At 52.0% G+C, this 24760-nt stretch overlaps 1 protein-coding gene across 6 annotated transcripts in view; it reads left to right on the top strand.

The window, feature by feature from the left end:
- SLC17A9 (solute carrier family 17 member 9) overlaps window positions 1-13511 on the top strand; it is a 48135-nt gene extending 34624 nt beyond the window's left edge. For 3 of the 6 annotated variants that reach the window (XM_029612313.1, XM_029612312.1, XM_029612311.1), the window contains 6 exons: window positions 1277-1364; window positions 2328-2362; window positions 4249-4364; window positions 5182-5297; window positions 8613-8642; window positions 8866-10768. In XM_029612313.1, the coding sequence (XP_029468173.1) occupies window positions 1277-1364; window positions 2328-2362; window positions 4249-4364; window positions 5182-5297; window positions 8613-8642; window positions 8866-9035 (555 nt within the window). In that variant the 3' untranslated portion in view covers window positions 9036-10768. Of the gene's footprint in view, window positions 1-1276; window positions 1365-2327; window positions 2363-4248; window positions 4365-5181; window positions 5298-8612; window positions 8643-8865; window positions 10769-12859 lie in introns of those variants that run through there. The other 3 variants (XM_029612315.1, XM_029612316.1, XM_029612314.1) reach the window with 3 other exon arrangements.
- The last annotated feature ends 11249 nt before the right edge of the window (window positions 13512-24760 follow it).

Here is a 24760-nt window from a genome sequence, read left to right as displayed (position 1 = left end):
GACTGAAGGGAGGGGCTTTGATACTGACCCAGCTACTTAGCCCAGTTAATTAGCCACACAAGGCCGGATAACTAAAACCCTACCCAGCTACATTCAAGCAGAGCCGGTTAGGTTTTTTGTTATCCGGCTGTCTGTAGCGGGATAGCTTTAGGCTGGTATAGTCAGCTGAAGATATGGGACACATTATCCAGCTTGGGATCTGGATTGGTCACTGTTGGAAGCAGGATCCTGGGTCTCCCTGCATCCCTGGGAGAACTCAGCCTCTGTTCTGTCTCCCCCATGCATCAGGAGCTCCTGCTCAGCCCTAAGGTGACAAAATTGTGCCACCTACTGATCAAACACGTATGTATGCAGAGAGATTTATCATGTCAATTTTAATTTGTTATGTTTATATTTGCTTTTTTTCAGTGTATCATTCTGTACTCCGCATTGGCTAATTTATGGATTTGCGGATTATAAGAATATTCAATAAAAATATATTAAACACACACACACACGTACGTTCATAGAGACACACACACACACACACACACACACACGTACGTTCATAGAGACACACACACACACACACACACACACACACACGTACGTTCATAGAGATACACACACATAGACACACACACACGTACGTTCATAGAGATATATACACACACACACACGAACGTTCATAGAGATATATACACACACACACACACGTACGTTCATAGAGATACACACACATAGACACACACACACGTACGTTCATAGAGATATATACACACACACACACGAACGTTCATAGAGATATATACACACACACACACACGTACGTTCATAGAGATATATACACACACACACACGTACGTTCATAGAGACACACACACACACACATACGTACGTTCATAGAGATACACACACACACACGTATGTTCATAGAGACACACACACACATACGTACGTTCATAGAGATACACACACGTACGTTCATAGAGATACACACACACGTACGTTCATAGAGACACACACACACACACGAACGTTCATAGAGATGCATGCACACAATACACAATCACAGATACATTACCTGCTTTTTTAAATATGAAATTCACCCGTGTGTGTGTGTAAATGTCAGGATGTGCATGTGTATATCTGTGTCGACATAAATTCATTTAAAGTTTACATTCCACCTTTCCAGATCTGAAGCCCGTCACTGTACGTTACAGTAAAATCATAACGCACGTGTGTCATGCATGGAACGTATGTTTGTGTGTTTTCTGACCTGTGCTCTGTGTTGCAGGGCTGGGTGTTTAATGTCATTCCATGGCTCGTTGCCATCCCAGCTTCCATCTTTAGTGGATTCCTCTCCGATCACCTTATTACACTTGGTAAGAGCGCCTCTCTCTTAGGCAGCCAATCAAAACGTGTCGCCACGGTCATGTGACTGCTCTGCCCCTCCCCCAGGCCGCTGCTATAACTGCTGTGAGGTCTGGGTTTGTGGGGCGAGGGGGGGGGGGGGGTTTGACGCCACCACCACATCCACAGGGTCAGTTGCAGGTTTGATCTTTCAAAAACCCCCAAATTCCGTTCATCCACAACTTTAAAACACGTTAAATGTTTTTGGCGATCAAAGCAATGACGCTGAGGGTCGGCCTGGTGCCAGTGCTGCCGTCCTGGGGTCCCCGGGCTGGCTGGGGGTGCGCGCGGCCTCTAGGGCAGCTGTTCCCAAAACCGTGGCCGGAGCGGCCTGAGGCAAGCCTGCCTTACCTTTGGCCCTCGGGGGGGTGGCAGGGCCGCCCTGGTGCTCCTTGGAGACGCAGGAGAGGAAGCGGTTTCGTGTTCGAGGAGCTGCAAACCCGAAGGAGAGGGGTCGCGCGGAGCGAGAGGCCGGGGGGAGGGGACTGTTGTGCTCGATTGCGGGAGTCCCAGAGGGGAACAAGCAGCGGCTTCAGGTTAGGTCACGGCTGCCCACGGAGGAGGCGAGTCGGGTCGTGGTGGGGGAGAGAATCTGGGCCGCAAAATAAGGAGGGAAAGTTCCGATCCAGTGACGAACCCGGGGCTACTGGGTCCCATGGGAGGGGCTAACAGCCGGGCAGAAACGAGGGAAGGATTTAAAGCTGCAGGAGGAATGTGATGGGAGGATGGCAGGGCGATCACACCCTCTCTTCCATTAGTGCATTTTTAAAGCTCAGCGGCCTGCATGAGAAGGTCCCTGTGGGCCAGGTTTGGTTATAGGTGGAGGGGGACTGGCTCTCGACTCTTCCCCCTTTGTGTAACGTGTGCATGCGTGTCCCATGGAGTCGCACTGTGTGTGTCACCTGAGCTGACGGCTCCATTTCCTCCCTTTCCAGGCTTTAAGACCATCTCTATCCGGAAGTTCATGCAGGTAAGGGATCTGATGCTGCGCTGCACCACAGAGCCATAGTTTTACGAGCACTGCGTGGTTTCTGCCGTACCCCTGCCTCCGCAGTCCCTGCTTCGGATTGGCGCGTTGCCACCGCCAGCGATAGAAAGCCTGAACTTGCTTCATGTCCCCCCCCGTTAGGAATCAGTGACGGGTGGAAGCCACTGCTGGCCCGGACCGGGCCCTTCTGAGGAAAGTGTGCAGAAGCCAGGCCCCCCCTGCTCGCCTCTCTTATGTAAAACGTAGTAAATGTGACTCTGAAAGTGATGAGGTCCTGCAGGCGAGTGAGCAAGCCCTATCCTACCTGCCTGGCACAGCCTTCCTCTACCTGCTTCCTCCTCTTCCTCCTCCTCCCTGCACTGCTTCAGCCATCAGGACACCCGCGTTATGCTCGCTCTCTTTTTGCGGATGACACTAAGATCCGCAAGAGTGGACTCGCCGGAAGGAGTGGAGAAATGAGACTGGATTTAAGGAAGCTGGAAGAGGGTCGAAGATATGAGATTCAATGCCAAGAAGTGCAGAGTCCTGCATATGGGGAGTGGAAATCCAAAAGAAATGTATTCGATGGGGGGAGAAAGGCTGATGTGCACGGAGCAGGAGAGAGACCTTGGGGTGATGGTGTCTAACGATCTGAAGTCGGGGAAACAATGTGACAAGGCGATAGCTAAAGCCAGAAGAATGCTGGGCTGCATAGAGAGAGGAATATCGAGTAAGAAAAGGGAAGTGATTATTCCCTTGTACAGGTCCTTGGTGAGGGCTCACCTGGAGTACTGTGTTCAGTTCTGGAGACCGTATCTCCGAAGGGACAGAGATAAGATGGAGGCGGTCCAGAGAAGGGCGACCGGGAAGGTGGAGGATCTTCATCGGATGACGTACGAGGAGAGATTGAAGAATCTAAATATGTACCCCCTGGAGGAAAGGAGGAGCAGAGGTGATATGATACAGACTTTCAGATACTTGAAAGGTTTTAATGATCCAAAGACAACGACAAACCTTTTCCGTTGCAAAAAAACCAGCACAACTAGGGGTCACGATTTAAAACTCCAGGGAGGAAGACTCAGAACCAATGTCAGGAAATATTTCTTCACAGAGAGGGTGGTGGATGCCTGGAATGCCCTTCCGGAGGATGTGGTGAAGTCCAAAACTGTGAAGGATTTCAAAGGGGCGTGGGATAAACACTGTGGATCCATAAAGGCAAGAGGAAGTGAATGAAGAGAAGAGCCATGGGGGTGGCTTGCTGGAATGGAGGCTACTACCTGATGATTACTACCCTTACTCAATAAGCCTTCGCAACCCCAACATTGCTCTCTGCTTCAAGGCAAGGGGAAATGTGGAAAAGTGGATTTGCATTCAGATAACAACCAACAAGGACTGAACTTCACAATCTGGGTAAACAATGAAGCGTGGGGGTAGCTTGCTTATTACGGCGGTTACTACCCTACACCAATTAAGCCTGATACATCACTTTGAATGCATATACAGAGTCGCTCTCTGCTTCTAAGGCAGGGGGAAATGAGGAAAACAGGTTTTACATTCAGACAACATCTAAACAAGGCAGTGATCTGTGCAGTCTGGGTAAACAAGCATCGGGGTAACTTGCTTGATGCGGCGGTTACTGCCCTTAACCATTAAGCCTTATGCTTCACCTTTGGTGCAGCTCCAACATTACTCTCTGCATCAATGGCAGGGGGTGGCAGGAAATTTGAATCAAACAGTTACCAACAAGGGCCCTGAACTTGGTGGTCTGTGAAACAGATAAGTCTGGGAAAATAAGTGTGGGAGCTTGCTGGGCAGACTGGATGGGCCGACTGGTCTTTTTCTGCCGTCATTTCTATGTTTCTCTCTCTCTCTCTCTCTCCTCCCGTTAGATTGTAGGGATGGGAGCCTCAAGTTTTTTTGTTTTCTGCCTGAGTCGGACATCAGATTATGAAAAAGCCATTGTCTTCGTCTCGGCCTGCATTGGACTTCAGACCTTTAATCACAGGTGAGACTTTGCTGACTTTACCTCAAGGCTCTAATGTAACAGTGATCCGCAGCAGGGAGGGCCTTTCCTGCTGAGGAGCCGGAGAGAGAAACCTGCCAGCTGTCCTGCATCTGGAAGGACAATCTTGCATTTTACTTTGTACTGCAAAAGAAAAGAAAATCCACCCGGGCCCTTGCAGCACATGTCCCATAACCTCACTGGCAGTCCAGCTTTGCACCCATCTTGTCAGCTTTGTATGTAGCGTGCAGCGGGGGTGGGGTGATCCTCAAACGGACGTCCTTGACCTCAGGCACCCACAGTTCATTGGGTCAGCTAGGATCCCTCTGGGTGACTCCCGAAGCACGGATCGTGATGGCCAAATTATTTCTGTGTGCTTCAGTGAGGACTAGATTAGCTCCATTGGACATTTGTAGGTTTGATGTTGCAGGCAGGCGAATCACGAAGACGGGGCCGGGAAGGAGGGTTTTTTCCTCAGAGTTGCAGAGCTGGGTGCAGATGTGAAGTGCATTCCACCTTCCCCTGGGCTTCCCCCATCGTAAGAGCTGCTAAGCAATCACGAGAGGCTTCTCTTATCCTAACCTCCGGCCTTGGCAAACCCATTCTGGTTTTCCGGAGCCCCGCCATGCACGTGCGTGAGATCGGGACCCAGCACCCCCAGGTTCATCTCATGCACGTTCATTGGGAGGCGAGGAAGCCCCGTTCGCAGCAGCTGCAGCTCTGTGCTTTTTCATGCAAAACGCACGCGGCGCTGGCGGGGGACCCTGGAAAGGAAGGCTCTGAGTAACAGATTTCAACCCGACCTGTCTCGCTCATGCAGACTGCAAAAACCCCTGTGCGCTGACGAGCTTCTTTCATTTTCCTCTCGCTTTTGGTGCAGTGGCGTTGCGGTGAATGTCCAGGATTTGGCTCCTTCATGCGCAGGATTCTTATTTGGTAAGATTTGTCTTTCTCTAGCGGGGGCACGGAAAGCTTTCGAAATGTGTCCTGAGTCCTTGCAAACTCACGAGCAGGCGAGGCAGTGTGCCCTGTTTGCCCTGGGGACCATCACCAGCTCTGCTGACCCATAGGATCACATCAGCATCTCAAAAATCCACCTGTAGACAGGTTAAAACCATTTCCGATCAGGGGCAGGACTTTTAATCTGCTGAATTTGTGGGGCTCTTTCAGGCAAAAGCTTAAGCAGATATCCTAAGTATGGCGCCAATGCACTCACACGAGCGCACTGTATAACCCGCGGTCTGATGCGGATTAAATAGGCGCTAATCCACCCCCTAATGCAATAGGGGATTAGCGCCTATTTAATGTGTATCCAACGCGGAGTGAATGAGATAGCACTCATCACATGCAAATGCACGAGAACCTGGCTATTACTCATTCACTCCACATTCAAAAATGTTACTATCGCTCGGATAGTAACGACTGCCTGGAGCAGGCGTTAATAGCTGAGCGCATGTAAAAGAAGTACAGAAAAAAACTGCTTTTCTGTACTTTTTCAGTAAAAAAAACCCCAAAAAAATCTCGGCAGACCGCCGAGCTATGAAGACCGACGCTGGTAAACTCGTCTGCCAGAAATGAAAACGGAGGCCGAGTTTATGTATCTGCTCTCCTTAACCTTTGACATCTCTCAAAGAGCCCTCCAGACCATCGCTCCAGGCTTTACATTTTGGTTCTATTTTTTCGGTTCTGAGAGTCCCTGCAGCGAGGACGCCAGTTCACGCCTTGAATACCACTCCCTAGTATCCTGCTCCTCCAGCCCCTCAGGCCGTGCTTAGAATGCAACCTCGCCACCCTCTTCCTTAATATCAGAGGGGCCGATGCAATAAAGTTAGCGGAAAGCGGGCGCTGACTTTATCGGCATCCGTTTTCATAACCGGCAGCTGCCGCGGGGTCGCGCGAGCTCCCGCTTTCCGCTAAATTTATTGCATCGGCCCCTATGATATTAAGGAAGAGGGTGGAGGAGCAGGATACTAGGGAGTGGTATTCAAGGCCTGAACCGGCGTCCTCACTGCAGGGATCGGTGCGACTCTCAGCACTGAAAAAATAGAACCAACATGTGAAGCCTGGAGAGAAGGGCTGGAGGGCTCTCAGAGAGATGTCAGAGGTTAAGGAGAGCAGATCGAGGCATGGTTTTAGTTTCTGGCCCCTCGCCCCTTCCCTTGGCTCTGACAGTCTTATTCTATTCTCAGAGCCACAGATTATCCCTGTGAATATGTTTCATGCAAGGGTTTTTCTCTTAAAGAAAGTCGTGTTCTCGCACACATTCGTTTTTAAGAATCTGTTCTACACACATGCAGAATTTTAAAGGTGACGCATTACAGTAAGCAGAGGAGTAATAAGTAAGTTATATAACCATTTCCTGTCTTTTTTTTAATCTGTTTATTAACAATACGTATTTAACAAATCAGTATCCTAAAGACACTATCAGCATCAAATATTTTTATCATATTTACATTATTTTTTACCCCATACAATATCAGATTTTCAACTCCATAAATATTACCACATAATAGAACATACATGCAGTATCCACCATTCATACTATATTCAATGCATACTCATTCATATATATAAAATCCACATCACAAAGGGACAACGATTCCCTAAAACATTTACTAAAACGTTCCGTTATTCTTCTAAAGATTAACTACCCAAACCTAGTGAGTTCAAAATCTTTAAGAACATAAGAAAATACCATGCTGGGTCAGACCAAGGGTCCATCAAGCCCAGCATCCTGTTTCCAACAGAGGCCAAACCAGGCCACAAGAACCTGGCAATTACCCAAACACTAAGAAGATCCCATGCTACTGATGCAATTAATAGCAGTGGCTATTCCCTAAGTAAACTTGATTAATAGCAGTTAATGGACTTCTTCTCCAAGAACTTATCCAAACCTTTTTTGAACCCAGCTACACTAACTGCACTAACCACATCCTCTGGCAACAAATTCCAGAGTTTAATTGTGCGTTGAGTGAAGAAGAATTTTCTCCCATTAGTCTTAAATGTGCCCCATGCTAACTTCATGGAGTGCCCCCTAGTCCTTCTATTATTCGAAAGAGTAAATAACCGAGTCACATCTACTCGTTCAAGACCTCTATCATATCCCCCCTCAGCCGTTAATTCCAACCACCAATGATCAAATGATGTCATATCGCAAAGTCCAAGTCCACAATTAAACTCCCGACGAAGACCCTCGTTTCACCCTATACAGGGCTTCCTCAGGGGAATCATCAGATGTTAACGATCTCTTAAATTTGCAGGGGACGTTTTCTGTCTTCCATAAATCCTTCTCATGCACTACAGCGATAGTGTCCACGCCGTCCCAAATATCTGTATGATTTTCTTGTCATTCTCTACTCAAAGAACTACACACAATCACTAAGCCCATACGTTTACGGCTGACATGTTCAGCATGAATATTGCCAATGCAATTCACTAATTAGCATCACTATTTTCTTCCATACGGCTTTCAGCAAAACTTTTCCACAGCCATCCGTTAACGTTCTGTGGAGACGCCCTCGTTGGGAGTTTAATTGTGGACTGGGACTTTGCGATATGACATCATTTGATCATTGGTGGTTGGAATTATCATCTGACCGTTAAAGATTTTGAACTCAACTAGGTTTGGGTAGTTAATCAGTAGTGACTTTAGAAGAATAACGGAACGTTTTAGGGAATCGTTGTCCCTTTGTGATGTGGATTTTATATATATGAATGAGTATGATGTTTGAATGGGTGCATGGAATATAGTTTGATGCTGATAGTGTCTTTAGGATACTGATTTGTTAAATACATATTGTTAAACAGATTTAAAAAAAAAAAAAAGAGAGGAAATGGTTATATAACTTACTTATTACTCCTCTGATTATTGTAAGGTGTGATTGACATATTCAGTTTTTTGTTTTTTACCTTCATTGATTTTTAAAGGTGAGCATTTGCTTTCCTCGTTTTGTCACTGATTGGTCAGAACACCTTCTTCCTTAAATTATTTTATTTCAGTTTTCTCGACATTCAAGTGTTGACGTCAGCACCTGCAACGTCAATCCGTTTGTGCTGTTTGCAATCTACTCGCTCCTCAATCAGCTCCAGTTTAAGCCCTGATGAATGTTTGTATTAAATAAGTATACGGTGCTCAGCAGCCAGGCGTGAGTGGGGCCTCCGGGGGCGCGGACTGTGCTCTTCCGAGGGCAGGGGTCCTGGAAGCCCCTGCTCAGTTCTGATGTCTTACTGACAACTCCTTCCTTTCCACAGGTGTGGCAAACACGGGAGGAGCCCTCTTAGGTAAGGCCTCTCTCTATAGCAGTTTCGCTGTCCCCTCCCTCCTCTCTGCCCTCCTGTTGCTATGTTTCCCGCTGTTCTGGCTACGCAGGTTGCCTTTCGTGTGTGAACTGCTCGCCGCATTGCATCTTCTTTCTGTCTTTTAAAGCTGCTTGTAATGACTTTGTAGAGAGGTTTCTGCTGGCCAGCCTTTACAGCACTGTCCTTCTCTGTGTCCTGTCCGCAGGAGTGGTGTGGGTCTACCTCTCTGGTTATTTGATTGAGAGCACCGGCTCGTGGACTCCTGTCTTCCACCTGGTGGTGGGGGTGAACGTGGTTGGGCTCTGCGTTTTCCTACTGTTTGCAGACGCCAGAAGGGTGGACATCGACTCTGCACACGCGACAAGAATGACGTAGAAGTGAACCACGCTCGCGGGAAGGTTCAGGACCGTGCTTGGAGAAGCCTGTGCCAGAAGACGACCTCCGGCCTGTCACACAATCAAACATGCAAAAGCATTCACGAAAACAGGGGAGCCAAGTCTCTCCCAGCATGGCGCCGTTACTGGGAGAAGCTGGGATCGGTGATGGAGCCGAACCTGGTGTCCTAACTGTGAGAAGCTGGGATCGGTAACAGGGCCGAGCCTGACCCTAGGGCTGTGAAAAGCCAGGACTGGTGATGGAGCTGAGCTGGCAGTGGTACAGCAGGAAGCCATGCCTGACCGTGTTAGCGTAAAACGGACATCAGTGATGGAGTCGAGCTGGCAGTGGTACAGCAGGAAGCCGTGCCTGACCGTGTTAGCGTAAAACGGACATCAGTGATGGAGCCGAGCTGGCAGTGGTACAGCAGGAAGCCGTGCCTGACCGTGTTAGTGTAAAACGCACATCAGTGATGGAGCCGAGCTGGCAGTGGTACAGCAGGAAGCCGTGCCTGACCGTGTTAGTGTAAAACGCACATCAGTGATGGAGCCGAGCTGGCAGTGGTACAGCAGGAAGCCGTGCCTGACCGTGTTAGTGTAAAACGCACATCAGTGATGGAGCCGAGCTGGCAGTGGTACAGCAGGAAGCCGTGCCTGACCGTGTTAGTGTAAATCGGACGTCAGTGATGGAGCCGAGCTGGCAGTGGTACAGCAGGAAGCCGTGCCTGACCGTGTTAGTGTAAATCGGACGTCAGTGATGGAGCCGAGCTGGCAGTGGTACAGCAGGAAGCCGTGCCTGACCGTGTTAGTGTAAAACGGACGTCAGTGATGGAGCCGAGCTGGCAGTGGTACAGCAGGAAGCCGTGCCTGACCGTGTTAGTGTAAAACGCACATCAGTGATGGAGCCGAGCTGGCAGTGGTACAGCAGGAAGCCGTGCCTGACCGTGTTAGTGTAAATTGGACATAAGTGATGGAGTCGAGCTGGCAGTGGTACAGCAGGAAGCCGTGCCTGACCGTGTTAGTGTAAAACGGACGTCAGTGATGGAGCCGAGCTGGCAGTGGTACAGCAGGAAGCCGTGCCTGACCGTGTTAGTGTAAAACGCACATCAGTGATGGAGCCGAGCTGGCAGTGGTACAGCAGGAAGCCGTGCCTGACCGTGTTAGTGTAAAACGGACGTCAGTGATGGAGCCGAGCTGGCAGTGGTACAGCAGGAAGCCGTGCCTGACCGTGTTAGTGTAAAATGCACGTCAGTGATGGAGCCGAGCTGGCAGTGGTACAGCAGGAAGCCGTGCCTGACCGTGTTAGTGTAAATCGCACGTCAGTGATGGAGCCGAGCTGGCAGTGGTACAGCAGGAAGCCGTGCCTGACCGTGTTAGTGTAAAACGGACGTCAGTGATGGAGCCGAGCTGGCAGTGGTACAGCAGGAAGCCGTGCCTGACCGTGTTAGTGTAAAACGCACGTCAGTGATGGAGCCGAGCTGGCAGTGGTACAGCAGGAAGCCGTGCCTGACCGTGTTAGTGTAAAACGCACATCAGTGATGGAGCCGAGCTGGCAGTGGTACAGCAGGAAGCCGTGCCTGACCGTGTTAGTGTAAAACGCACATCAGTGATGGAGCCGAGCTGGCAGTGGTACAGCAGGAAGCCGTGCCTGACCGTGTTAGTGTAAAACGCACATCAGTGATGGAGCCGAGCTGGCAGTGGTACAGCAGGAAGCCGTGCCTGACCGTGTTAGTGTAAAACGCACATCAGTGATGGAGCCGAGCTGGCAGTGGTACAGCAGGAAGCCGTGCCTGACCGTGTTAGTGTAAATCGGACATCAGTGATGGAGCCGAGCTGGCAGTGGTACAGCAGGAAGCCGTGCCTGACCGTGTTAGTGTAAAACGGACGTCAGTGATGGAGCCGAGCTGGCAGTGGTACAGCAGGAAGCCGTGCCTGACCGTGTTAGTGTAAAACGCACGTCAGTGATGGAGCCGAGCTGGCAGTGGTACAGCAGGAAGCCGTGCCTGACCGTGTTAGTGTAAATCGGACATCAGTGATGGAGTCGAGCTGGCAGTGGTACAGCAGGAAGCCGTGCCTGACCGTGTTAGTGTAAAACGGACGTCAGTGATGGAGCCGAGCTGGCAGTGGTACAGCAGGAAGCCGTGCCTGACCGTGTTAGTGTAAAACGGACGTCAGTGATGGAGCCGAGCTGGCAGTGGTACAGCAGGAAGCCGTGCCTGACCGTGTTAGTGTAAAACGCACGTCAGTGATGGAGCCGAGCTGGCAGTGGTACAGCAGGAAGCCGTGCCTGACCGTGTTAGTGTAAATCGGACGTCAGTGATGGAGCCGAGCTGGCAGTGGTACAGCAGGAAGCCGTGCCTGACCGTGTTAGTGTAAAACGCACGTCAGTGATGGAGCCGAGCTGGCAGTGGTACAGCAGGAAGCCGTGCCTGACCGTGTTAGTGTAAAACGCACGTCAGTGATGGAGCCGAGCTGGCAGTGGTACAGCAGGAAGCCGTGCCTGACCGTGTTAGTGTAAAACGCACGTCAGTGATGGAGCCGAGCTGGCAGTGGTACAGCAGGAAGCCGTGCCTGACCGTGTTAGTGTAAAACGCACGTCAGTGATGGAGCCGAGCTGGCTGTGGTACAGCAGGAAGCCGTGCCTGACCGTGTTAGTGTAAAACGCACGTCAGTGATGGAGCCGAGCTGGCAGTGGTACAGCAGGAAGCCGTGCCTGACCGTGTTAGTGTAAATCGCACGTCAGTGATGGAGCCGAGCTGGCAGTGGTACAGCAGGAAGCCGTGCCTGACCGTGTTAGTGTAAAACGCACGTCAGTGATGGAGCCGAGCTGGCAGTGGTACAGCAGGAAGCCGTGCCTGACCGTGTTAGTGTAAAACGCACGTCAGTGATGGAGCCGAGCTGGCAGTGGTACAGCAGGAAGCCGTGCCTGACCGTGTTAGTGTAAAACGGACGTCAGTGATGGAGCCGAGCTGGCAGTGGTACAGCAGGAAGCCGTGCCTGACCGTGTTAGTGTAAAACGGACGTCAGTGATGGAGCCGAGCTGGCAGTGGTACAGCAGGAAGCCGTGCCTGACCCTGTTAGTGTAAAACGGACGTCAGTGATGGAGCCGAGCTGGCAGTGGTACAGCAGGAAGCCGTGTCTGACCGTGTTAGTGTAAAACGGACGTCAGTGATGGAGCCGAGCTGGCAGTGGTACAGCAGGAAGCCGTGCCTGACCGTGTTAGTGTAAAACGCACATCAGTGATGGAGCCGAGCTGGCAGTGGTACAGCAGGAAGCCGTGCCTGACCGTGTTAGCGTAAATCGGACGTCAGTGATGGAGTCGAGCTGGCAGTGGTACAGCAGGAAGCCGTGCCTGACCGTGTTAGCGTAAATCGGACGTCAGTGATGGAGCCGAGCTGGCAGTGGTACAGTGAGACTAGGGAGTGGAGCTTGCAGCTCTCACAGTGGCCGTTTCGTGGGGGTAGGATACTGGTTTCTGGAGAGTTAGCAGTTCAGGCGTTTACCGCAGCTATGCATGTGTGTGGCGCTGGCTCTGTGTACGTACAATTATGGGTGTAGCTTTGTATAGATACAGTATGTGTGCGGGTGTAGACATTGTACACACGCCTACCTGTACATATGCCGTATGCGTGTCCCTCCCTGATGCAGCCACCAGCCTCTTCCTGTGCTGTGGACTGAAGTGGCAGGCGTCGTCAGGAACTGCGGTGCTGCTCCACTCCATCTTCCCTCGCTGACGCTAAAGCTTTGCAACATCTTCTTTCATCTGTATATTTTTATTCAGTCTTCTCACAGCGGGAAAACTCCCCCCCCTTTTTTTTTTTTAAGGAAGATCCAAAAGCTGTGTCCTGTAAGCACCCCCTCCCTGCCTGGAGGCAGACTGTGTGCATTCAGATTGCTGCTTTCCCACTGCGTTGTGTCCAGGACGATCAGCACAGGCTCTGATACGACAGCCAAAATGGGGGGGGTGCAAGCCCGGCTCACCTTACTTTCCATGTTTATGGATGCTCAGGAGCCAGGGCCTGTGGAGTTGTGTTTAGGGCTGCGAGGCCTCCCGAACATTGTATAATTTAGACATCTGCTGCCACACATTACTTTATTACTGATTATGATACTTATCTACCTCAGGGCATGAAAAGCTGAGTTTCCTATAGAGGAAGCAGAGCTGAGCCCTGTCTATCCCAGGTTGAGATGTGGCCTATCCGCAGCCCTAGAGTGGGTAAAACTCTCTAGCACTACAGTTCCCCTGATCCTTTCAGTGAAGCGCCTCGCTCTGGCCACATCTAACCACCAGGCCGATTCAGTACGGTGCGCTCGGCTGAGCATGTGTCGCGTGTGTGTTAATAGCGCCTTAAAAACGCGCAGCTGAGCTCGCAAAAACTAATAGGGGCAGATTTTAAAAGCCCTACGCGCGTAAGGCCTATTTTCAAAAGGCCCGGCGGCACGTGTAAAGCCCCGGGACGCATGTGAGTCCCGGGGCTTGAATAAATGGGCGGTGCGGGGGCGGGGTGGTCCGGGGGCGTGGCCAGAGGCCTCTGCAAGGCCGCCGGGCCGGGGGATTGCGCGCTGGCAGTCGGCCGCCGTGCACAAGTTCAGGCGTAACTTGTGAAATTAAAGGTATAGGGGTTATTTTTCCGGGCTGTGGGGCGGGACAGGGAGGGGAAGGAAAGTTCAGAGCGGCCTCGGAGGGCACGGGGAAAGCCAGCTGGTCTAGTGTGCACCCCCCTTGCGCGCGCGCCGACCCCTGACTTTATAACATGCGCGCGGCTGCGCACACCTGTTATAATATCGGGCGTACATCGTGCACGCCGGATAGTGCGCACAAATGTAGGCCGCGCACGTGCATTTTAAAATCTGCCCCATAGCGCTCATTACAGGCAAATGCATGTTGATGAGCCTATTGGTCGCCCGGGATACTGAACGTAAAATGTGCGGCCTCGCTTTTCTCTACACCCTCCGACTTAATTTCAAAGAAATATTAAGTCGGAGATCCCAAAAAAAAAAAAAAAATCTATCTGCCGGTCCGCGGCTTCGAAAACGGATGCGCGGTTTTGCCGGCGTCTGTTTTCCAAACCCGTGGCTGTCAGCGGGTTTGAAATCCGCCGGTAAAATTAAGGATGGGTTGTCAGAGCCGCTTCCGCTAATAAGGAGGCGCTAGGGACCTGGTAGTGTCTCCAGCGCCTCCTTATTAGCGCGGGCCCTAATTTAAATAGAGAATCGGGCGCCCAGGAGAGGAGCCTGGGACCATGGCGGGAGCGCCGGCTCTCCCCCACTTTATAGTGAATGGGCCTGCACCTTATTGTGTTGCACTTATTATTCTCTTAGGGGTGTAGGTAGTGCTGCAGGGCATTGTGGGGGGGCTTGGGCATTTGTTTTCACCAAGAAATAAAGACCCCACTGTGGCCTATCAGGCCCTCAGTAACTCTAGAGATCCGGGGGAAGCAGGAAAGCTCATAGCCGCACCGTGTACCTGGGTTCGATTCCGCAATCTTTGGAACATTTCATATTGTTGTAATTTATTTATTTGTTGTAATTTATTCCCCAGTTCCTTGTTCCAAGTTTATTTCCCTGTTCAATGTCACCGCATTCTTACATGCGTGTTAATGTTATAATGTAAACCGAAATGATATGTAACATTGCTACAGGAATTTCGCTATATAAAACTGTTAGATAGATAAATAAATTGTGCACCCAATCACCAGGCTCATTCTAGGGGAAAAAGCAAATACAGTGACTAAAAGCCAGATCCGAGGGCATTGTGCAGTGATTTTATGTAAAATGATCACCTGATGTACTGAATGTAGAAGGGGGAGAGTGAAACTTCCAGCAGGCTGGCCAGTGTCAGTTCTTTTTTTTTTTTTTTATCAGTTTCTCTGCCCCAGGGTCACATCTGGATGGAACATCTGCAAAACACATGTTGGCTATGAGACAGGGTGAGGTAAAACGACCTGTAAAGCCCGGCACTGCTTCATCTGCTAGAAAAGGCCGATCTGCCCACTCAGATTGGCTCATGGCTGCGTTTATAAGGCATTGAATTGAGCCTCCAAGAACTCACCCTGCGCTCTAAAAAAAACAAACTGGTTAGGCAGAGGCTAAAAATGTGGACATGATCTTTAGGTTAACAAAGGAAAAGATGAAATGTTTTATGATTGTCAACCTTTGCTTCCTTCTGTGCATTCAAATGGACTAACCTGGCCTCCACCTGACTTTATCCAAGCTACGCTCATATTTGAAATCCCGCTGTGCCCAAAATGCCTATTCCAGTTTTATCTTACTTGGTTCCCAGAGACTGTCTGCAAAGAACTGCGCCAAACAAGAATTTCTTCCAATGCATCTCCCCATGCTGCAACCCCTGGCCCAGGACTGACCCCAGCCTCAGCCCTGTCTCCTCACTGATCCCCTCCCCCCCTCCTCCACGCCTGCTCTAATGGAGGTAATTACTGGAGCCTGGTGTGGAGCGCTCCTCCCCTGTGCCTGGATTACAATCAAGTCGTCTAAGGCTGAAAACCCCTTATTCAGAGCCAGCCGAGGTGTCACCTGAGCACAGCTCTAATTACAGAGAGCACTGGCGACGACAGGTGCGCTTATCCCTCCACTAATACACAGGTCGATACAGTACAGTGTGCTCCGTCGGAGCGCACTGTCAGCCTGCTCCGGACGCGTGTTTTCCCTTACCCCTTATTCAGTAAGGGGAGGAAAACACGCGGCCCACCCGCGGCACCTAATAGCGCCCTCAACATGCAAATGCATGTTGATGGCCCTATTAGGTATGCGCGCGGGATCCAGTAAGTAAAATGTGCAGCCAAGCCGCACATTTTACTCTAAGAAATTAGCGCCGACACAAAGGTCGGCACTAATTTCTTCCGGCGCCAGGAAAGTGCACAGAAGAGCAGTAAAAACTGCTTTTCTGTGCACCCTCCGACTTAATATCATGGGGATATTAAGTCGGAGGTCCCCAAAAGTAAAAAAAAAATAAAATAAAATAAATTTGAATTCGGCCTGCGGCTGTCGGGCCGAAAACCGGACGCTCAATTTTGCCGGCGTCCGGTTTCCGAGCCCGTGGCTGTCAGCGGGCTCAAGAACCGACGCCGGCAAAATTGAGCGTCGGCTGTCAAACCCGCTGACAGCCGCCGCTCCTGACAAAAAGGAGGCGCTAGGGACGCGCTAGTGTCCCTAGCGCCTCCTTTTCCCCGTTTTTCCCGCGTCACCTCATTTAAATACTGAATCGCCCGCACCGGCGAAGGGCCGGTGCGTGCGCCAGGAGAGCGGGCGTTCGTCCGCTCTCCCGCGGTCTTACAGTATCGACCTGACAGAGAGAAAAAAGAGGACCAGAAGTGGGAGGGAGCCGAGCCAGACAAAGCCGGTTCTCCTGGTATTCACAGAGCAAACTTCAGCATGGGTGCTACTCATGAGCTATGCATGCAGACCTGTGGGCAGGATAAGGGCTCCTTGGGGTTTGACTGCCAGGCTCTGTCCCTAGGGGTTGCAATGGTGAAACCCCTCCTGCCCCCAGTTCTTGGGCAGTCCTCATGGTCAGAGCTGGAATCTTGCTGTCCTGGTCCTGAGGCTGCAGGTGCAACTGAAACTCGCTGTCCATGTGCTATAGGGGAGCAGGTCTAGGCAAAGTAGCGCACAGAGTAAAGCAGCTGCCACCTCTGCCTAATGGAGACAGGGGTGACCCTCTGGAAGTGTCTGCCTGGGAGGAGGACCCGTCCAGCCCTCAGGAGTGTTATTGGCCTCATCCTTAATTTCCGACCAGGGATCTTGGGATCTGAAACACTGAAAGTAATACTCTGCTACTGACCTGAGAGAAGCTCCATGGCTACTGTATGCTGGCTTTACAATTATAGCCCTGCGGTCACTGAAGACTGGCGCTGCTGCTAAGAGATAAAACTGGGTGTTTGGGACTCGTTTTGGGAAGATTTACTAACCCTTTAGAGCAGGGTCCTCGAGAGCCACAAACAGACCTGGTTTCAGGATATCCACAATGGCGGCAGTACATGCAAATCTATCTCATGCATATTCATTGTGAATATCCTGAAAACCTGGCCCGTTTGAGGCTCTTAAGTCTAGAGTTGTCCATCCCTGCTCTAGAGGACTGGGGGCTGTATAATATAGCAGTGGTTCCCAAACCTGTCAGTCGGATTTTCAGGATATGCACAGTGAATATGCATGAGATAAAGCAGAGTGCAGTGCATGCAAATTTTATCTCATGCATATTCATTGTGAATATCCTGAAAACCTGACTGGCCGGCGGTCCCCCAGGACAGGCTTGGAAACCTCTGTAATATAGAATTGAAATGGCCCCGGCTTTAACAAGCCTCTTTCTTACTAGACAGATTTACAGAACAAGCTTCAGAAAAGAGAATTTCTCTGGGGTAGTTTTCTGATGGGTGTGGCCTGACCCAATCAGAGCCTTGTGCAGCACAGACCCAGTGAGAATGAAGCTTGTTGCCTGGGATGCCATGACGGCACAAACCTTTGGCCAGATGTAGCTTTTGGTCCTCCGATCTGTGAAGGGTCATGTACCCACGGCAGGACCAAGCCTCTGTGTGTGAACTGTCCCTAGTGCTGTACAACAATCTGTGATTAGGAGGGCTGGCAATACCAGTCCAACCCCACAGAGGGCGCTGCAGGATCTCTGAATGCTTTCCCTGCTCTGCCGGCCTCCTGATATAATGATGGTAATAATCATCAGTTTAGCATGCAACCTGGCCTAATAACCCCTGCTCTGGTGGCCTACTTAATGCAGCAGCCGCCGATATTTTAACAAGGCTGAATAACGCACCAATTCACCTTTGCTGAAAAAACCCCTCTCTCCTCCCAGTGCACAAAGTGATTCCCATTTTATAAGGTGCGTGCGACTCCTGCTACAGGTCGTGCTGAGGTCACATTATGCCTTAGACCTTCACACCGTTGCCCACTCTAGTAAAAATGTCCTTTAGGCCTGTCCTTACAAGCTTCAGACACTGGACTCGGGGAGGAGTGCGTGGCTCTCGTGATGGTATAGAGAGGGGATACCTTGATCCTTCTGGAGCACTGCAGAGACCGACTTTCTAACCAGAAAGGCACTGAAAGTGTAGCACAAGATAAACATTTAGCAGGGAAGGATCAGATTTTGCATTTCACTGAAGTACAATGGGATGAGGAAAGAATTCACCATCTGTCCTAGAAAGGGCTTTGCCAGAGAGGATTGACTGCAAACTCTGTGACAGACCGGGCAGAGCAGCTCTGAGCACCTGGCAATCCTCCGCATCTGGTAGGCAGTGGCCACTCTCGACCCCTTCCACTCCCAAGGTCCCCAGGCTGCACCTCCCCCCAGCAGTGGGCTCCCAAGGCTACATCCTACCTTGTCTTTTCAAAAGTGAAAATATCACCAGTTATTGCTCCTCTGACCTACTGTGTGTCAAGCACTGAATAGCTTCCCATTTCAAACTTTAATGCAATCATTAAGATGTCTATTAAAATCCTTACAGCCTGACTGCTTCGCAATTAAAAGCAGCATAAAGAGAGCTGCCAGGCCAATTCAAGCCTTCCCCTCTTCCCTTTATATACACGTGTTCCTCATATTTTAATTATAATAGACACTCCTGGTCAACACCAGCTTCTTTCATGCGGCTGGACATAGCTATTGACCGAACAACCCTAGAGCAGGTACTGACCGATAGACCGGGTACACAAGAAAGAACAGAGGCAGGGCTGAGGACTGGCAGATTCAGTTCATGCAGAAACATAACTCACTCCTGTGGCCTCTCTGAGCACGCAGGAGCTGCAAGGATTCACCAGACTGTAACAAAGAACCTGGCGCACGGACAAGAGCAGGACCCTGCAGCAGGATGCAGCTTTCTGGCAGGGAATCTGCAGCAGGCAGCAACGAAATGAGCACAGAAGCAAGGTGCTGGAGATAGGGGGGCCGGGCACCCTGAGGACAGAGGAGGCTCGGAATTATCAGACAAGGTGCTGGAGATAGGGAGGCCGGGCACCCGGAGGACAGAGGAGGCTCGGAATTATCAGACAAGGTGCTGGAGATAGGGAGGCCGGGCACCCGGAGGACAGAGGAGGCTCGGAATTATCAGACAAGGTGCTGGAGATAGGGAGGCCGGGCACCCTGAGGACAGAGGAGGCTCGGAATTATCAGACAAGGTGCTGGAGATAGGGAGGCCGGGCACCCTGAGGACAGAGGAGGCTCGGAATTATTAGACAAGGTGCTGGAGATAGGGAGGCCGGGCACCCTGAGGACAGAGGAGGCTCGGAATTATTAGACAAGGTGCTGGAGATAGGGAGGCCGGGCACCCTGAGGACAGAGGAGGCTCGGAATTATTAGACAAGGTGCTGGAGATAGGGAGGCCGAGAGGCTCGGAATTATTAGACAAGGTGCTGGAGATAGGGAGACCGGGAGGCTCAGAATTATTAGACAAGGTGCTGGAGATAGGGAGGCCGGTCACCCTGAGGACAGAGGAGGTGACCGGATAGCTCCAGGCTAGAATAGTCAAGGGACAGGCTGAACTGGTCGCTCTAAACTTCCTGCGTGCAGGACCATGCACAACTTGGAGCCCTCCCATGCACAGCTACTGTTTGCCCATGCACTTCTAGGGCAGGCTGGCATTTCCTGGCGGCTGATCTTATGTGGTTACTGCATCCAGCCGACAGATGTCTCACTTCAGTATAAGCCCATTCATACAGCACATAGCCATTTTGGAGTGGACCGAAATCTGGGCTGGAGGTCTGCAGCAACAGGAGGAGGAGAGCAGTGGTGCGCCGACGGCATTCTCCACTCTGCAGCGCCGCGCCCTATTGCTTATTACTGGCATTAGTAGCAGAGGATCTGTCTAATGTCTGGGGTCCTGCCAGGTACCTGTGACATGGATTGGTCTCTGTTGGAAACAGGATGCTGGGCTCGATGGGCCCTGGGTCTGACCCAGTATGGCGGATCTCATGTTCTTTCGGCTGCACTGGTACAAAGCAGCAGTCAGGCCACGGGGCAGAGGACCTGGGGATGGGCTCGAGGCGGCACCACACTCCTCCTCCTGCCACTCATAGCGGGTGGAGGAGAGGGAAGGGAGGAAGAAGATAGGGGATGAGAACGGGTGGGGGAGGGAAGAAATACAGAGACCAACTGGGGGGGAGGGCAATGGGATAGAGAAAGGGCGAGGGGTGGGGACGGAGTGGACCTTAGTTTGCTTATCTCCCCCAAACCAAACGGCGTTCTGCTGCCCCCGATTCAGTTGCATTGTACGTTTCTTGGTCTTCTGCAAGCAAAATGCTACTGATTCAGAGGGGGTTTATACTGAAGTAATAAATAAGGTCACGGGAAGGGTGGTCGGTGCATGGAATTGAAGAAAGCCTGGAATAAGCAGAGAGGCAAGGGGGATGCATCAGGAACGGACGTGGGCAGACCTTGGCTGCCTTCACATTGCATCCTGCTGTGCTTCCGGGGAGGGGGGAGCACCCCTCCCCCACACACACAACTATTAGAGCAGTGGTTCTCAACCCTGTCCTGGGGACCCCCCCAGCCAGTCGGGTTTTCAGGATATCCACAATGAATATGCATGAGAGAAAATTTGCATACACTGCCTCCATAACATGCAAATTTTCTCTCATGCATATTCATTGTGGATATCCTGAAAACCCGACTGGCTGGGGGTTCCCCAGGACAGGGTTGAGAACCACTGCATTAGAGGGAACATCACTTGTAGGCCCAGCTTTGCTAGACAAATCAGTGGAGATTTGCTTAAACCAAACTAAATGAAATAAAAACAAAAAAAGCGGAAACTTTTCCTTGAGCGTCCCTAGAACGCGGACCTGCCTGTCCATGGATCCAGAAACGAGGACCAGCTCTGCGTGGAGGTTGCTGGTTGCCTGGCTTTCCTATCCTTCCTGCCAGCGGTAACATCGCAACAGCAAGTGACTCTGCTTGGCTAACGTGTGCCCGCGCCCCTGGCAGGGTGGTCATTACGGAATGGTAGTGTGGGGCAATGCCAGCCACCCCCTCCTGGCACCCCGCTGGCTCCGCCGCTCTGGCGGAGGGGACTTCTTGTCCGCTTGCAGGTTTTCAAGCTTCTCGTTAAGAATACATGGCTGGCAAGCTGGCCAAGCAAGAGGACCTGGTTTCAGTTCTCAGCTGCAGAGGTGGCGCTCACAGCTCCAGGGCGATAGATTTAAGAAACCCCATTAACCGCCTTTCAGAAGGAGCTGCTGCCTGTGGCTTTTTGGCCAAGGACTGTTGCAGCAGTGACTGGGCTGAGTTGTGGGGGGGGAAGGGGGATATAAAATAGGAGAACATATCACACTCGTTGGATATTAATGGGGTCGCATCCGTCTAATCCGAGCAACACTCGTGCACGTTCGGTGACTCGTGCGACCGACTGTGGGCCGTGCTTACAGTTTTAGTAGACACTGCTGCGTTGTCAGTGGGGCTCAGCCTGGCGAGCTCACGGCGGCGTCCCTCCCACGATCAGCCATTCGAGGTAGTACTCGGTCTGCTTTAAGCGATCCCAAAATGGGGAGCGTGCGGCCGAGGTTCTGTGTTCCTAAGAACATAAGAAATTGCCATGCTGGGTCAGTCCAAGGGTCCATCAGGCCCAGCATCCTGTTTCCAACAGAGGCCAAACCAGGCCACAAGAACCTGGCAATTACCCAAACACTAAGAAGATCCCATGCTACTGATGCAATTAATAGCAGTGGCTATTCCCTAAGTAAACTTGATTAATAGCCATTAATGGACTTCTCCTCCAAGAACTTATCCAAACCTTTTTTGAACCCAGCTACACTAACTGCACTAACCACATCCTCTGGCAACAAATTCCAGAGCTTTATTGTGCGTTGAGTGAAAAAAGAATTTTCTCCGATTAGTCTTAAATGTGCTACTTGCTAACTTCATGGAATGCCCCCTAGTCCTTCTATTATTCAAAAGTGTAAATAATCAAGTCACATCTTCTTGTTCAAGACCTCTCATGATCTTAAAGACCTCTATCATATCCCCCCTCAGCCGTCTCTTCTCCAAGAGACTTAGGAATCGTGAAGCCACAGTGTCCTCCGGGACGGCAGAGGAGGTGGGTTTTGGCTCAGAGGATCACGACAGCGCACTCGCTCCGGGACTGGCAAATATGCTGCTCATGCTCCTCGCGCTTTTCACGCACGGCGGCGGCAGCTTGGGCAATGTGAGCGCACGGTGACCTTGACGCTCCGCACACAGACAGCAAAACCAAGACCACTCTCGCGTGCACGGTACCGAGAGCCGCTCCCTGCAGATTCCCCAGGGCCCCAGTGGCGGGAATGACGGTCAAGTTGCAAAACTGTGCAGACAGCAGAGACACAGCGGTCTGGCCACAAAGCGCCGCAATTTCGACCAAAAGCAGCCAAAGACGCTTCTTCTTCACCAAATTCAATAGAGGTAGTGCTCTGCAGTGTCCCTGTTCGGGTGCCAGAAATCTGCACCCCCTGCGATGCTTGAACCCGGATAACAGTTCCAGATGTCAGATTTCTATTTTCCATGGACAGCATAGCTGTCCCATTAGATGGACTTCCGGGGTTTCCTGCGTGGGGGGGGGATAGTTTCCTTTCAGGGCCCTCACATTATTGTGCTTTACTTTTCTTACACTCAGCAGTGATATTCTCAGCATTAGAGAATAATGACGTCACCGCTCAGTGAGACCCATTTCCAGTGTTTTTCTTTTCTTGATAAGTTGCACTGAGGACGTTTTTACAGCCGTGTACCTCAGGTTCAAGATGATACAGCCTTTCTTAAGTTCAGATGATTCTCCAATGCACTTACTTCCTTTGGCTGCAGGCTCTCTTGGAACACAGGGCGAGCCTGGTATTTCCCTCCCAGGGTGGTTGAAGAAGCAAAGATGCACTTTAAAGTGTTCTGTCGTTTATCTTCTCCCTCCTCCTGTGGTAGATGTGGTCCGTCTCCTCTCCTTCTCCTCCCGGCACAGGCTGGCTGGAAGTCAACCTCTCCTTGGATCTGGTTGATCTCAGACTCCAATTGCAGGAAGGGAACCTCGGTCAGAGCAGCACAAGCAGCCAAGAGGAATCTGGTGAATGGTAAAGCGATGTTTCATCTGAAGGAGGGGCACCTGGCATGTCTTCTTCATTTCAGGCATTCCTCCTGCAGCTTGGGACCTCGCTAGTTTCATGGCCGCAGTCATTTGAGGTTTACCATTGCCAGATCTACAAAAAACTCTTTTCAGTTTTAAGGAAGATTCTTTGCCGGTTTCCGGTGTCACCTACCTCGTGCATGCCTACGGTTACTTGCTGAAATGGTACTCGAGTGGCCCAGTTTTATCCGAGCATGCACCAGGGTTAGTTGAGCCACTCCCTGCAGAGCACTGGAGCTCCAGCGTGCCGCCCTGGAGGACCCCACTCCCTGCAGAGCACTGGAGTTCCAGCGTGCCGCCCTGGAGGACCCCACTCCCTGCAGAGCACTGGAGTTCCAGCGTGCCGCCCTAGAGGACCCCACTCCCTGCAGAGCACTGGAGCTCCAGCGTGCCGCCCTAGAGGACCCCACTCCCTGCACAGCACTGGAGTTCCAGCGTGCCGCCCTAGAGGACCCCACTCCCTGCAGAGCACTGGAGTTCCAGCGTGCCGCCCTAGAGGACCCCACTCCCTGCAGAGCACTGGAGCTCCAGCGTGCCGCCCTAGAGGACCCCACTCCCTGCACAGCACTGGAGTTCCAGCGTGCCGCCCTAGAGGACCCCACTCCCTGCAGAGCACTGGAGCTCCAGCGTGCCGCCCTAGAGGACCCCACTCCCTGCAGAGCACTGGAGCTGCAGCGTGCCGCCCTAGAGGACCCCACTCCTTGCAGAGCACTGGAGCTCCAGCGTGCCGCCCTAGAGGACCCCACTCCCTGCAGAGCACTGGAGCTGCAGCGTGCCGCCCTGGAGGACCCCACTGCCTGCAGAGCACTGGAGCTCCTGTGTGCTGCCCTGGAGGACCCCACTGCCTGCAGAGCTCTGGAGCTCCTGTGTGCTGCCCTGGAGGACCCCACTGCCTGCAGAGCACTGGTGCTCCTGTGTGCCGCCCTAGAGGACCCCACTCCCTGCAGAGCACTGGAGCTCCTGAGTGCCGCCCTGGAGGACCCAACTCCCTGCAGAGCACTGGAGCTCCAGCGTGCCGCCCTAGAGGACCCCACTCCCTGCAGAGCACGGGAGCTCCAGCGTGCCGCCCTAGAGGACCCCACTCCCTGCAGAGCACTGGAGCTCCTGAGTGCCGCCCTGGAGGACCCCACTCCCTGCAGAGCACTGGAGCTCCAGCGTGCCGCCCTAGAGGACCCCACTCCCTGCAGAGCACTGGAGCTGCAGCGTGCCGCCCTAGAGGACCCCACTCCCTGCAGAGCACTGGAGCTTCAGCGTGCCGCCCTAGAGGACCCCACTCCCTGCAGAGCACTGGAGCTCCAGCGTGCCGCCCTAGACGACCCCACTCCCTGCAGAGCACTGGAGCTGCAGCGTGCCGCCCTAGAGGACCCCACTCCCTGCAGAGCACTGGAGCTCCAGCGTGCCGCCCTGGAGGACCTCACTCCCTGCAGAGCACTGGAGCTCCAGCGTGCTGCCCTAGAGGACCCCACTCCCTGCAGAGCACTGGAGCTCCTGAGTGCCGCCCTAGACGACCCCACTCCCTGCAGAGCACTGGAGCTGCAGCGTGCCGCCCTAGAGGACCCCACTCCCTGCAGAGCACTGGAGCTCCTGAGTGCCGCCCTAGAGGACCCCACTCCCTGCAGAGCACTGGAGC

The sequence above is a fragment of the Rhinatrema bivittatum genome, chromosome 8 (genome assembly GCF_901001135.1).
Source record: "Rhinatrema bivittatum chromosome 8, aRhiBiv1.1, whole genome shotgun sequence".
In the NCBI taxonomy this organism is placed as follows: domain Eukaryota; kingdom Metazoa; phylum Chordata; class Amphibia; order Gymnophiona; family Rhinatrematidae; genus Rhinatrema; species Rhinatrema bivittatum.
Note: the sequence above shows the minus strand (reverse complement) of the source record. Positions and strands in the feature narration are given on the sequence as shown.